Source organism: Balaenoptera ricei, chromosome 8 (assembly GCF_028023285.1).
Source record: "Balaenoptera ricei isolate mBalRic1 chromosome 8, mBalRic1.hap2, whole genome shotgun sequence".
Taxonomy (NCBI): domain Eukaryota; kingdom Metazoa; phylum Chordata; class Mammalia; order Artiodactyla; family Balaenopteridae; genus Balaenoptera; species Balaenoptera ricei.
Window position 1 is genome coordinate 66,957,981 of NC_082646.1, and position 14,527 is coordinate 66,972,507.

The 14,527-nt window shown below is 39.5% G+C and overlaps 1 protein-coding gene across 1 annotated transcript in view; it reads right to left on the reverse strand.

Moving 5' to 3' along the window:
* TMEM41B (transmembrane protein 41B) overlaps positions 1-10,313 on the reverse strand; it is a 28,955-nt gene extending 18,642 nt beyond the window's left edge. Inside the window, exons 1-2 of the mRNA XM_059929540.1 lie at positions 10,217-10,313; positions 9,972-10,097 (exon numbers count right to left, since the gene is read on the reverse strand). Coding sequence (XP_059785523.1) covers positions 9,972-10,092 — 121 coding nt within the window. The 5' untranslated portion in view covers positions 10,093-10,097; positions 10,217-10,313. The remainder of the gene's footprint in view (positions 1-9,971; positions 10,098-10,216) is intronic.
* Positions 10,314-14,527: the final 4,214 nt, after the last annotated feature.

The following is a 14,527-nucleotide window of genomic DNA, read 5'->3' on the forward strand; positions in this document are numbered from 1 at the left end:
TGGGACTTTAATTACACCAATGGACAGATAGTCCAAAATGAAAATAAATAAGGAAACAGAAGCTTTAAATGACATAATAGATCAGATAGATTTAATTGATATTTATAGGATATTCCACCTGAAAGCAGTTGAAAACACTTTCTTCTCAAGTGCACATGGAACATTCTCCAGGATAGATCACATCTTGGGTCACAAATCAAGCCTCGGAAAATTTAAGAAAATTGAAATCGTATCAAACATCTTTTCTGACCACAATGTTATGAGATTAGAAATGAATTACAGGGAAAAAACTAAGAAACACAAATACATGGAGGCTAAACAGTGCACTGCTAAATAACCAAGAGATCACTGAATAAATCAAAGAGGAAATTTAAAAATACACAGAAACGAATGGCAACGAAAACACGACAACCCAAACCTATGGGATGCAGCAAAAGCAGTTCTAAGAGGGAAGTTTATAGCAATTCAATCTCACCTCAAGAAACAAGAAAAATCTCAAACAATCTAACCTCACACCTAAAGCAACTAGAAAAAGAAGAACAAAGAAAACCCAAAGTTAGTAGAAGGAAAGAAATCATAAAGATCAGAGCAGAAATAAATGAAATAGAAACGAAGAAAACATTAGCAATGATGAATAAAACTAAAAGTTAGTTCTTTGAGAAGGTAAACAAAATTGATAAACCTTTAGCCAGACTTACCAAGAAAAAAGGGAGGGGACTCAAATCAATAAAATTGAAATGAGGGACTTCCCTGGTGGTGCCGTTGTTAAGAATCTGCCTTCCAATGCAGGGTTCGATCCCTGGTCAGGGAACTAAGATCCCACATGCTGCGGGGCAACTAAGCCCACGTGCCACAACTACTGACTCCGCACACCACAACTAGAGACCCCACATGCTGCAAGTAGAGAGAAGCCCATGCACCGCACCTAGAGAAGCCCATGCGCCACAAAGAAGAGCTCGCAGGCTGCAACAAAAGATCCTGCATGCTGCAACAAAGATCCTGTGTGCCACAACTAAGACCTGACACAAATAAATAAATAAATATTTTTTAAAATAAAAATTAAAAAAATTAGAAATGAAAACGGAGAAATTACAACTGACACCACAGAAATACAAAGGATCATAAGAGACTATTACAAGCAACTCTATGCCAATAAAATGGACAACCTGGAAGAAATGGACAAATTCTTGGAAAGGTACAACTTTCCAAGACTGAACCAGGAAGAAACAGAAAATATAAACAGACCTATCACAAGTAATGAAATTAAAACCGTAATTACAAATCTTCCAACAAACAAAAGTCCAGGACCACATGACTTCACAGGCGAATTCTATCAAACATTTAGAGAAGAGCTAACACCTATCCTTCTCAAACTCTTCCAAAAAATTGCAGATGAAGGAACACTCCCAAACTCATTCAACGAGGCCACCATCACCCTGGTACCAAAAGCAGGCAAAGATATCACAAAAAAAGAAAAGTACAGGCCAATATCACTAATGAAAATAGACGCAAAAATGCTCAACAAAATACTAGCAAACAGAATCCAATAACACATTAAAAAGATCATACACCATGATTAAGTGGGATTTATCCCAGGGATGCAAGGATTCTTCAATATATGCAAATCAATGTGATACACCATATTAACAAATTAAAGAATAAAAACCATATGATCATCTCAATAGATGCAGAAAAAACTTTTGACAAAATTCAACACCCATTTATGATAAAAACTCTCCAGAAAGTGGGCATACAGGGAACCTACCTCAACATATTAAGGCCCTATACGACAAACCCACAGCAAACATCATTCTCAATGGTGAAAAACTGAAAGTATTTCCTCTAAGATCAGCAACAAGACAAGGATGTCCACTCTCACCACTATTACTCAACATAGTACTGGAAGTCCTAGCTACAGCAATCAGAGGAGAAAAAAGAAAGAAAAGGAATACAAATTGGAAAAGAAGAAGTAAAACTGTCAGTTTGCAGATGACATGGTACTATACATAGAAAATCCTAAAGATGCCACCAGAAAACTACTAGAACTAATCAATGAATTTGGTAAGGTTGCAGTACAAAATTAACACACAGAAATCTCTGGCATTCCTATACACTAACAACGAAAGATCAGAATGAGAAATTAAGGAAACAATCCCATTCACCACTGCAACAAGAAGAATAAAATACCTAGGAATAAACCTACCTAAGGAAGCAAAAGACCTGTACTCAGAAAACTATAAAACACTGATGAAAAAAATCAAAGATGACACAAACAGATGGAGAGATATACCATGCTCCCGGATTGTTAGAATCAATACTGTGAAAATGACTATACTACCCAAAGCAGGCTATAGGTTCAATGCAATCCCTATCAAATTACCAATGGCATTTTTCACTGAATTAGAACAAAAAATTTTACAATTTGTATGGAAACACAAAAGACCCCAAATAGCCAACGCAATCTTGAGAAAGAAAAATGGAGCTGGCTCCTCAACTTCAGACTCTAATACAAAGCTACAGTAATCAAGAAAGTATGGTACTGGCACAAAAAACAGAAATATAGATCAATGGAACAGGATAGAAAGCCCAGAGATAAGCCCATGCACATATTATCACCTTATCTTTGATAAAGGAGACAACAATATAAAATGGAGAAAAGGCAGCCTCTTCAATAAGTGATGTGGGGAAAAGTGGACAACTACATGTAAAAGAATGAAATTAGAACACTACCTAACACCATACACAAAAGTAAACTCAAAATGGATTAAAGACCTAAATGTAGGACTGTACATTATAAAACTCTTAGAGGAAAACCACTCTTTGACATAAATCACAGCAAGATCTTCTATGACCCACCTCCTAGAGTAGTGAAAATAAAAGCAAAAATAAGCAAGTGGGACCTAATTAAAGTTAAAAGCTTTTGCACAGCAAAGGAAACCATAAGCAAGACGAAAAGACAACCCTCAGAATAGGAGAAAATATTTGCAAACGAATCAACAAAGGATTAATCCCAAAATATACAAACAGCTCATGCAGCTCAATATCAAAAAAACAAACAACCTAATCCAAAAATGGCCAGAAGACCTAAATAGACATTTCACCAAAGAAGACATACAGATGGCCAAGAGGCAACATGAAAAGATGCTCAACATCACTAATTATTAGAGAAATGCAAATCAAAACTACAATGAGGTTATCGCCTCACACCAGTCAGAATGGCCATCATCAAAAAATCTACAAACAATAAATGCTGGAGAGGGTGTGGAGAAAAGGGAACCCTCCTACACTGTTAGTGGGAATGTAAATTGATACAGCCACTATGGAAAACAGTACAGAGGTTCCTTAAAAAACTAAAAACAGAACTACCATATGACCCAGCAATCCCACTCCTGGGCATATACCCTGAGAAAACCATAATTCAATAAGTTACATGTGCCCCAGTGTTCACTGCAGCACTATTTACAATAGCCAGGACATGGAAACAACCTAAATGCCCATTGACAGATGAATGGATAAAGAAGATGTGGTATATATATATAATGGAATATTACTCAGCCATAAAAAGAAATGAAATTGGGTCCTTGTAGAGATGTGGATGGACCTAGAGTCTGTCATACAGAGTGAAGTAAGTCAAAAAGAGAAGAACAAATATCGTATATTAACGCATATATGTGGAATCTAGAAAAACGGTACAGATGAACCTATTTGCAGGGAGGGAGTAGAAATGCAGACGTAGAACAGACGTGTGGACACAGGTGGGGAAGGGGAGGGTGGGATGAATTGGGAGATTAGGTCTGACATAAATACACTACCATCTGTAAAACAGATAGCTAGTGGGAACCTGCTATAAAGCACAGGGAGCTCAGCGAGGTGCTCTGTGATGACCTAGATGGGTGGGAGGTGGGGGGGTCCAAGAGGGAGGGGATATATGTATTCATATAGCTGATTCACTTCATTGTACAGCAGAAACTAACACAACATTGTAAGGCAATTATACTCCAATAAAAAAAAAATTTAAATAAAGACTTCAGTAGGTAACAGTCCTCTTAAATTAAAAATTAAACAAGACATTTTGCATGGCAACTCTAAAATTTAACTACAATATTTTTCTTCCCATCATTAATTCACAAGTCCTAAGTAAGGGGTCCTAGGGGAGAAAGGTGTGGACTTAACTGGACTACAGAACACCACCCTAAGCCTTCTTTGAGTACACATCTCTCTGATTGCTACTTGTTGCCTTACAGTTGGATGATGAAATATATAGACATTTGTTGAACAAAATTAACCTCCGAGTTTAACTCGATACCTATTTTTTTCACTCTCTGAAAGGAAAACTTTTTCAAGCATTGTACTCAGCACAACGTAAACACAAGAAAACAGCTAATAATGCAATAAAACTAAGTGACAGTCAATTTTGAAGCTCTCCATTCTTTCACACAAACTTGGAAATAGGGAGTGTTCCCTATTATGATTCCACAATTCTTTTTGAATATAGTTCTAATAAATCTAAAGGCTAGCACGTAATTCATTTAGTTCTGAACAGAGATAAAAGTTATAAACTTGGGAATTCCCTGGCTGTCCAGTGGTTAAGACTCCACACTTCCATTGCTGGGGGCCCAGGTTCGATCCCTGGTCAGGGAACTAAGATCCTGCAAGTCACAAGGTGCAGCCAAAAAAAAAAAGAAAGGTTATAAACCTTGCTTTAATGATTCAACATCTGAATGTGTAACATACACATTTATAATGTGCATCCTCCTTCTGGTTGCATTAGATACATGTTATTTAGCATTTAGAGCCACCCACAACAATGCTTTATACATTCATTAACCTCCAAATCTTCCATCATACTAATTCCCATTCTCAATTATCCCATTATCTGTTTTCCAACCTTCTCTCAGGCCAAAGGTATGGCTACAGAAAGATCATTGTGCTCTCTTGGCTTACAAGTTCATATGCTTCCTGCTTTTCTATCATCAATTAAGGTTATCACGGGCGAACTATAATCCTTTTACAGTACCCTCCAAAAGGGCTATTTCAAGTCTCTTCAAGCCTTTAATTCTACTTCCCCCTATTCTCAACCAATGAGGCTGTCTCCACACTTTAGAGAGCTTCCCAATCTCTACCTCAAGATCTGTTCACAAAATTATCTCCCCTTCCCTCTTTCCCCTTATCTTTGCATCAAATGCCAACACACTTCCTTGCAGATCTTGCTCTCAGAATTATCTCATCTCCATTCACTGAATATCTTCAATTCTTCCCACTAACAAGCAACTCTTCTCTAACTTCTAATATGCATATATCTATCCTGAAAAATCAAAACTTAACCTTAATGCCCCTGTAGTAGTTCTCTATTTCTCTTATAACTTTCATATCAATACCTTTTGAAAAGCAAAATCTTTATATCTACAAGATTTTAGGAATCACTCTTACTGGTCATCTAGTCCACTAGTTCTAGACCTACAGAATCCTAACATGGAGGAAGCCAAAGACCCATCTCCCCTGAGGACACAGTTTACAGGAACTCTAACAAGTTTTTCAGAGTTCTTTTTTTTAAAATTTATTTGGCTGCATGCGGTCTTAGTTGCGGCACGTAGGCTCTTTGTTGCAGCACGTGGGATCTTGCGTGGCACGCGAACTTCTCTAGTTGCAGCACGTGGGCTTCTCTCTAGTTGTGGCGTGCGGGCTCCAGAGCACATGGGCTCAGTAGTTGCACTGCACAGGCTCCAGAGTGCCCGGGCTCAGTAGTTGCAGCACAGGGGCTTAGTTGCCCCATGGCATGTGGGATCTTAGTTCCCCGACCAGGGACTGAACTCACTTCCCTTGCATTGGAAGGCAGATTTTTAACCACTGGACCACCAGGGAATTCCCTCTAACAAGTTTTTTATGGTTACAAGAATCTATTGTAACATGTTTGGAAGTAAATTTTATTTCAAGAACTTAAAATTTTTAAAATTATGTATTAATAATCAAAAATAGTAGTATCATCAAGTATAAATTTAAACAGCTAAAATAACTTTTTAATAAAATATAAAGAATTAACCATTAAAAAAACACACAGAGAGAAAGCATGTTTGCAGGCAGCAGAAGAAACAGCACTACCTATCTTGTATAAAAGCTCATTCTCTGACGTTTATGCCCTGCATCTCTGCTACCATTCAACCCACACAGCCTCACTCACTTATCATCAACCACTTTCAGGCACTTCCCCTATTCAGCGAAGACTAAGCCAAGCTTCAAGCAAACTTTTCATAATCCTAAAAGATACATCTATTTAGATGATTCACCCAGCCTCAAAATTCTTAGACTTTCATTTCTATTCAACTTTAGCCACCCACTTCCAGTGGTACACTAAGTTCTCACACCACCTGAGACTGCTCTATCTTGGACATTTTAAATTCCAACATGCCATTCCTTGATCATCTTTATTCTTTCATGAGCTTAACACCTCCAATTTCTCCCTCTGTTGGGCTCCTCACTTCTCTTCCTTCTATGCCCAGCCTGGACTCCCTGGTGTATCCAGCAGCACCTCTGATTAGAATCCTCACTCTTTCCTTATAGCTAATCTAACCCAAAATCAGTGTTTCAAGCTCACTGTCTTCATTCCTATACCAAGATGGTTGAGCACAAGTAGAGAAAAATCATGAGTGACCCATCACAGAAATCCATGTCTATGGGAAAACTGACTTAGCCTCATTTCTACTCCCTTTTTTTAGGTGTTGAACATGAATCAGGCTGAGCCAATTAGGTTATTCTTACCCTCTGACAACAGTGATAGGTTCAGGGATAAGCATTTAATCTGAGGCAATCTAATCAGAGTTAATATCTAGACTTGTATTGCTAATACTTAGAAAAAGATTCTCAAAATTATCAAGGAAGCATTTAGCTTACCTGGACCTTCAAGAGGAATCAACCTTAAGGTAAAACTGATATCAGGTAAGCAAAACAAGATATGAAAGAAATCTGATCCTGATGATATCACTGAGCCACTGGTCCCAGACTGAAGCCAGTGAATCCCACTTAATCTCTCAACTTTTTAGTTATATGAACCAATAAACCTCCTTCTGGCAAAGCTTTCCATTGTGTTTTCTACTGATTACAAGCAAAAGAATCCTGATATATAATATTTGGGTTGAGATTGACATCAACACATCATACTAATACCTTGGTTGATGTCCAATTGCCAATTTTAGTCTTAATTCCCAGTTATCAGTAATCAGAGCTTTCTTCTTCTTCCTCTAAGCCAGTACCTAGCTCATAGCAGATGCTCAAAGGATATTTGTTGAACCACATTAGCAAGGCAGAACCTAGAACAGGCATCTGAGAGGGATTTATTACCCAATTTTGAACAATACAGTCTCCTAAGAGCAGTAAAACCAACTTCAAGACAGTGTTTCCCAAACATTTTTGGCTGCTTTCCACAATAAGCAGTGTATTTTATATCATGATCTGATACACACAAAATCTATATAATTGAAAAATAAAATTCAAAGAATACTTACCCCCTACTACATGCAAAGAACTCTATTTTCTCTTCCATTTTTTTAAATGGCTCATGATTACCCATCAAATTCATTTCACACCGCTCACAAAGGTATGACCTATATATTGGAAAACATGGTCCTGGGAGTTCTCTTAAATCAAAATGGGGAAATTCTATATTTGCGAGTAAAAAGATCAGCCAGGGCAAACAACAAAAGAAAATAAAACACCTGGCCCAAGTACCCTTGCACACAGAGTAGGTCAAGAGCCTCTCAAGTAGTAATATCTCTTGTCTCTCACCCTTTCTAATCATGCAAGAATTAGATTTTCAGTGTTATTGCCTTGCTCAAATCATCACAGTGGTCCTCAGTAAGACTCAGACGTTGGACTAGAGTCAAGGCAAGGAATCCACTAAATGTACCAAACACTGCATGTGAGGTGTAAAATATTTCAAGCATACACACAATGACAACTATTTGTCAAAATTATGTAGATGTATCAGTTAATAAAAATACAAATTTATTTAAAAATACAAATACATGGAATTTATAGAAACACTCTATTACGATGTACTTCTCAAGAGTTAATAAAAAATTTTTTTCTCTAAAACCTTTCCGTTTATGAATAAATAAAAATTAAAAAAAAAAAGAAATCCTCTACTACTGACAAGTTTATCTCTTTATAGACACACACAAAAGGTTCACACTAACTAACCTTCAAGCCTAATGTTTCCCCCACCCAGAATCTTTTTCTGTTCTCTCTACTAATCCAAACCCTACTTCTCTATGAAGGCGTGCCTTCACATCTCTTCCCTCTGTCTTCCTATAGATTTGTAGTCCACAGAAGTCATTTGACAGCATCACAAAAATAACTTTGTTGAATGTGTTGTTCAAATGTTAAAATACAATAAACAATTGTAAAAGCACTCTGGCAGTTTCAAGGTCTTATTTTCTGAACAGCTTAAGGTTAAAAAATTAATAATAATAAAATAACTGACTGCTATCCCAAACCAAATGACAATATTTAGGGATGTCCTATCTGGACACCATGGAAAATACTTCCTAAGTATTTTCCTATCTGGAAAATACTTCTTCAGGAAGCCCTTAGATTACTGTCATTCTCAGTTGCAGCATCATCAAAACAAGGTTACTGTCATTTAGAGTGGATTTATACTTTGACAACACTTCATTTCTGGTTTTTGAAGTTATTTGGCTCTATTGTCTATAAGGTATAAAAATATCCAAATACATAAAGCCGAAAGACACAATTAGACTGGAGACATTTTAAATTATTTGAAAATAAAATAGCATTTTCTGCAAGACGTTTTCTAAATTTTTCATGTTTTAAATTTGATTCAAAAAATTTCAGCTGATGGGAATTCCCTAGCGGTACGGTGGTTAAGGACTCGGCACTTTCACTACCAGGACCGGGTTCGATCCCTGGTCAGGGAACTAAGAGCCACACGGCATGGCCAAAAAAAAAAAAAAAAAAAAAATTTCAGCTGAATGTTAAACATATTATCTCCATATATAAATATATTTTTAAAGTGTATAATACTTTATTGATGACTATAGTTACAATGTCGCTAGACACTATTAAAAGATCCTCTCTTTACCCATCACTGGTGGTGGAACACACCAGTGTGAGTAAGCTGCAGACAACTTAATGGGCATTTGTTAGGATCTCTCCAAGTTTATGGGCTTTGAAAGCATTTAAGGAGGTTAAATCACTTCAACTGCTGAAAAGCAATGAAAACTCTACGCCCAGACGAAATCAAAGTATTTAGTTTCTGGGTACACTTTTTTTCTTAAAATAATATTTGAGGCCCTGAGAAATGCCAGGATGGCGTAGTGGAAAAAAAGCTTGAGAATAAGAGATCTTAGCTATAATAGTAATTGCTAACATTTATTCAGCCTTCACTGCATGTAAGCCAAACATTACACTAAATCCTTTATGTGAATTATTTTGTTTAATCCACGCACCAATCTTAAGTAGATATTACTATTATTAATATTATCACCATCCCCACTGTACAGTTCAGATACTGAGCTTTTGAAGGATAACAAGTCCAAAGTCTTAAGTGGTAGAGCAGGGACGCAAACCCAAGTGTTCTTGCCACCTCGAAGCGGCGCCTGGACGTAGTTAAATCCTTGCTTTTAGCCAACACTTTACTAATCTGGCTTTCTGACTTTGTGCAAGTTATATATCCACTCTGGACCTCAGTTTCCTCATCTGTAAAAATAAAGCAACGAATGCTAACGTTCCTTCCAGTTCTGCCTAACTTCAATATTATCAACCCACTAGGTGTCCGGCCTTGTGGTAGGCCGTAGCCTAGGTCCCCCACTCTCTCTGCTCCCGCCCCTAGATGCCAACAGGCCCCCTTTCCACCCGCAAATCCCCTGGACCCGCTGGGGTCCTTTCTCCTCCGAAGCCCCTCCCGGCACACTCCCGCCTCTGGGCCAGCCCCAGCTCTGGTTCCCAGGTCTACTCACCCTTCAGGTGGTCTCCGCTGCCTGGCGCCGAGGGACCCCGCGGCCCCGCTGCCTTGTCCCCTGGAGGGGTCGTATGGAGTGCCCCCGTTTGCGACCTTTCGACAACTCTGCCTTTCGTCATGGCTGCTGCAGGGAAGGTGGAGGAAGCGGGGTGATGCCGCGGCCCCTTAACAACAACTACGCGGCAGGCTCCTTACAACACCCAGGGTCCACAGCCACAGATACTTCCGGGACGACGACCTCACCTGAAACGACCTCAGACCCGCTAGCACAGTGACGCTGAGCCGGGACCCGCAGCGCCTACTCGGACGAGGCTCCGCCCCGCACCGCCCCCGAGGCTCGCGCGCTCGCGCCCGCCCAGTAACCGCGAGACAAGTCAGGGTCCCCGCCCGCCCCACTTGCTGCCCCGCCCGCCCCACTTGCTGCCCCGCCCCGCTTCATGACTGCGCGGAGCATGCGCAGTCACTGCACCGGAGTCAGCGGGTGTGACTCACAGACGCAGGCATCCAACGCGCAGCTTTAATTATCCGGAAGTGCGGTCTCAGAGACTGTAATGCCTTTGTCCTGGCGAGCGGAAGTGCCCGGGAGTGATTAGTTGGAGTTTCGCGGCGGATGCTGATTCAGCCGACTCCCTTCTCTACCAATTCGAGAATCTGTCTCGAATCTGGAGGGGCTAGACAATGCTTGGTCTGAAGATGTTGGAAAACATAAAGCCTGAGCCGAACCCACTGAGTTTCAGGAAACTAAGGCTCAAGGAGCCCGTAATCTGTGAAGGTCACAGGGTGGCAGAAATCGGTTTAGAATCCAGTTTTCTTGTTCCCAAGCAAATGCTTTCCCACGTCATCGCCCTGCCACCCCTCCTTTGTAAATCCAGGTCAGCGCATTTATCTTTTCCTTTCGCAGAGCCCAAACGTACCTTTTTTGGCAGTTACTTTTTCCACTCCTACCTCTCAGAGCGGTATTCAGCTTACTCACTGGTGAATGTATTGGAATTCCCTCTTGAAAGTAACTTGGCAATGTATATAAAAATACTGATTGTTCCTATCCAGTAATTAAATTTCTAAGAAGCTATTCTGTGGGAATAAACATGCAGAGGGAGTTATTCCGAACGGGATTATTTCTTAGTATAATAGTAAATGGGGAAGCAATCTAAAAACCCAACACCAAAGAATGGTTAGGTAAATGATGGGAGAACCATTCAGTGGAACTGTTTTATGTACACATCCTCTGCCTACTTATATTAAGACCTTCAGTGACCACTCTGAGAGGTAGCTTCCCATTTAATTCCTTCATGGTCGTTATTAAAAGCAATAATTATTTGGATTATTTGTTTACTTGTTTATTGTCTGCCTCCACCTCTAGAATGTAAGCTCCATTAAGGTAAGGGGTCTTGTCTTTTTGTCCACCATTGTATCCCCCAGCAGATGACACTGCCAACACCTAAGAGGGCATTCAATAAATATGTTGAATAGATTTTCAACCATAAAAAATTACGAAGAGGGGCTTCCCTGGTGGCGCAGTGGTTAAGAGTCCGCCTGCCAAGGCAAGGGACACGGATTCGAGCCCCGGTCTGGGAAGATCCCACATGCCACAGAGCAGCTAAGCCTGCGAGCCACAACTACTGAGCCCATGTGCCACAACTACTGAAGCCCACACGCCTAGAAGCCACTGCAATGACAAGCCCATGCACCACAATGAAGAGTAGTCCCTGCTCGCTGCAACTAGAGAAAGCCTGCGTGCAGCAACGAAGACCCAATGTAGCCAAAAAAAAAAAAATTACTCAGAGACTAATAATGCAGATGATGCTTATTCAGAAACAAATTCCAAGAGATAAGTATAAAAAACAAAACAAAAATATTAGAAGGAATACATAAGCAAGTAAATTTATATCTTTGGAATAGAGGTCTTCTTGAGCAAGATGCAAAACTATTAACTTAAACCCTTGATATATTTTACTAAAAAAAAAATTTTTAAGCACCAAAAAATAAACTCTAGGAACAGACTGAGAAAAAATATTTGTCACGTAAATAAGAATTAACTACAAATCAATAAGAAAAGCACAACTCAACAGAAAAGTGGACAAGATATGAATAATAAATTCATAGAAGAAAAATTAAATAGCCAACAAATTAGGAAAAGATGAACAAGCTCATTAGTACAGTGTGATGACACTGAGAGGTGTATAGATTGCAATAGCAGAAGAGAGGAGTGTCTAAATTAGAATGGAGCTGCAGTGAAGGTCTCCTAAGAAGAATGATTATTAAACAGATTTAAAGGATGAGAGGGAATTAACAAAGGAAAGGAGGAGAAAACAGCTTTTGTGAATGCTAGAAGCTACTGCTTATCTTTGTTTTTATTATTATTATTTATTTATTTATTTTTGGCTGCATGGGGTCTTCGTTGCTGTGCACGGGCTTTCTCTAGTTGCAGCGAGCAGGGGCTACTCATCGTTGCAGTGCACAGGCTTCTCATTGCAGTGGCTTCTCTTGTTGCAGAGCACAGGCTGTAGGCGCGCAGGCTTCAGTAGTTGTGGCACACGGGCTCAGTAGTTGTGGCTCGCGGGCTCCAGAGTACAGGCTCAGTAGTTGTGGTGCAAGGGCTTAGTTGCTCCGTGACATGTGGGATCTTCCCGGACCAGGGATCGAACCTGTGTCCCCTGCATTGGCAGGTGCATTCTTAACCACTGCTTATCTTTGAAAAGGAGCTTTAAGCAAAGAATAGGAGAATGGAAAAAAGTGAGATAACACAAGGGCATTATCACAAAGTGCTAGAAGTTTGAACTTAATCCTGAAAGATATCTGAAACCATTGAAGAACTTTTAACTGGAGAAAGATGTATTAAGATTTGTATTTACAAAGCTTATCCTTACTGCCCAGTGACAGAATTAGAGGAGTGCCACACTAGCAGCAGAAAGAGAAGCTAAGAAGTTATTGTAATAATCCCAGCTAGACCCAGGGCAGTGGACTGGAAACAAAGATGATGTCAGATATGAGATAATGTGAGAAAAATTATTTTAAAACTTTTATTTAATTACATGAGTAAATACATACTAGTTATTCCAGAAAAAGCTGAAAAAGCAAACAGAAAAATATAAAAATCATCTCTAATAACACCATCCATAGATAATCATGATATTTGGGATTTATCCTTCTGGAATATTAGAAATGTTACCTAAGGAAGTTGAATCTAGGGGAGTAATGCCCTAATTAGACAAGGACATTAAGTGAGAGTGAAGGGATTAGGTGTTTAGGGAATTTCTGGTTTAGGAGGCTGAGGGGAATATTTGTGCCTAAGGTTACAAGAAGAGGAGTCACATTGGAGGGAAAGATGCTGAATTTTGTTTTGGATACTGTCTATCTATACTTCCTTGCTTCCTGACTTCTATCAATCATCTTTTCTCACCTGAAACTCCTCTCCTTATAGTCACCAGTGAGCTTCTTTTCATTGGATTCAGTTTTTAGTCATTTGCTACCTCTCTCCATTGCTTAATACATTAACTGCTCCCTCCTTCATGGTTTCCATGACGATTCTCTGACTACTTAGTAAACTCTTTTGGAGGAAACTTCTTTTTCCTTTCCCTTAAAAGCTGGCATCTCCCCTAGATATCCACTCTCTTCTCAGTCTACAAACTTTTTCTAGGCAATCTTGGCCATGACTTCAATAACCACTTACACATACATAGATAACAAATTTTTATTTCAAACGCCCGAACTATACGCATAACACTTATTAGACATTTATACCAGGGTGTACCACAAGCACCTCAAACTCAGAATATCCAAATCTGAAATCAACTTTATCCTTCCAAACTTTAAACACTTCCTGTATTCACAGTCTTGGGAGATGGCACCATCAGTTCCCCTTTTGCTTGAGCCAGAAACCTAAGAACTCTCATTTAACATTCATTAAATTCAACTTGTTGAATGAATGATGAATGAATGAATTCCTCTTGTCTTTCACACCACATCCAAACACTGGGTCTAGTCAGATCTCCATCTCCTCTTCCTTACCTTCCTCATTCAGATCTCATGATCTCTCTTCTCACTCACCTCTAAGCAATTTTCCATATTACCGCTAGAGTGGTCTCTGAGAGACAATCTTGAAGCCCTTCATGGTCTGACACGAGCTCAAATGGTCTAGCTGACTCTGAATCTAACGTGAATAAACAAACAAATGAATAAAAGAAACCATTCCAAACCACATATAGTACCCTGAACATGCCATACTCATTTGTGCTACTGTGCCTTTGCAATAGTTGTCCCTCTGCCTTAAATGTCTTCTCCCCAGTGTTTCTCTATGATCAATTACTGCTTATCTTAGAAGAGTTGTCCTAAAGATACCTACCAATCATGACAGGCACTTCCTCCCCTGGATTGACTCTATTTTAGTAATTATCTAATTATATTTAATTGTTTACTTTGTTGGGGGGGAGGGGCACACCACACGGCATGTGGGATCTTAGTTCTCTGACTAAGGATTGTACCTGTGCCCCCTGCATTGGAAGCGTGGAGTCTTAACCACTGGACCGCCAGGGAAATCCCCTAATTGTCTACTTA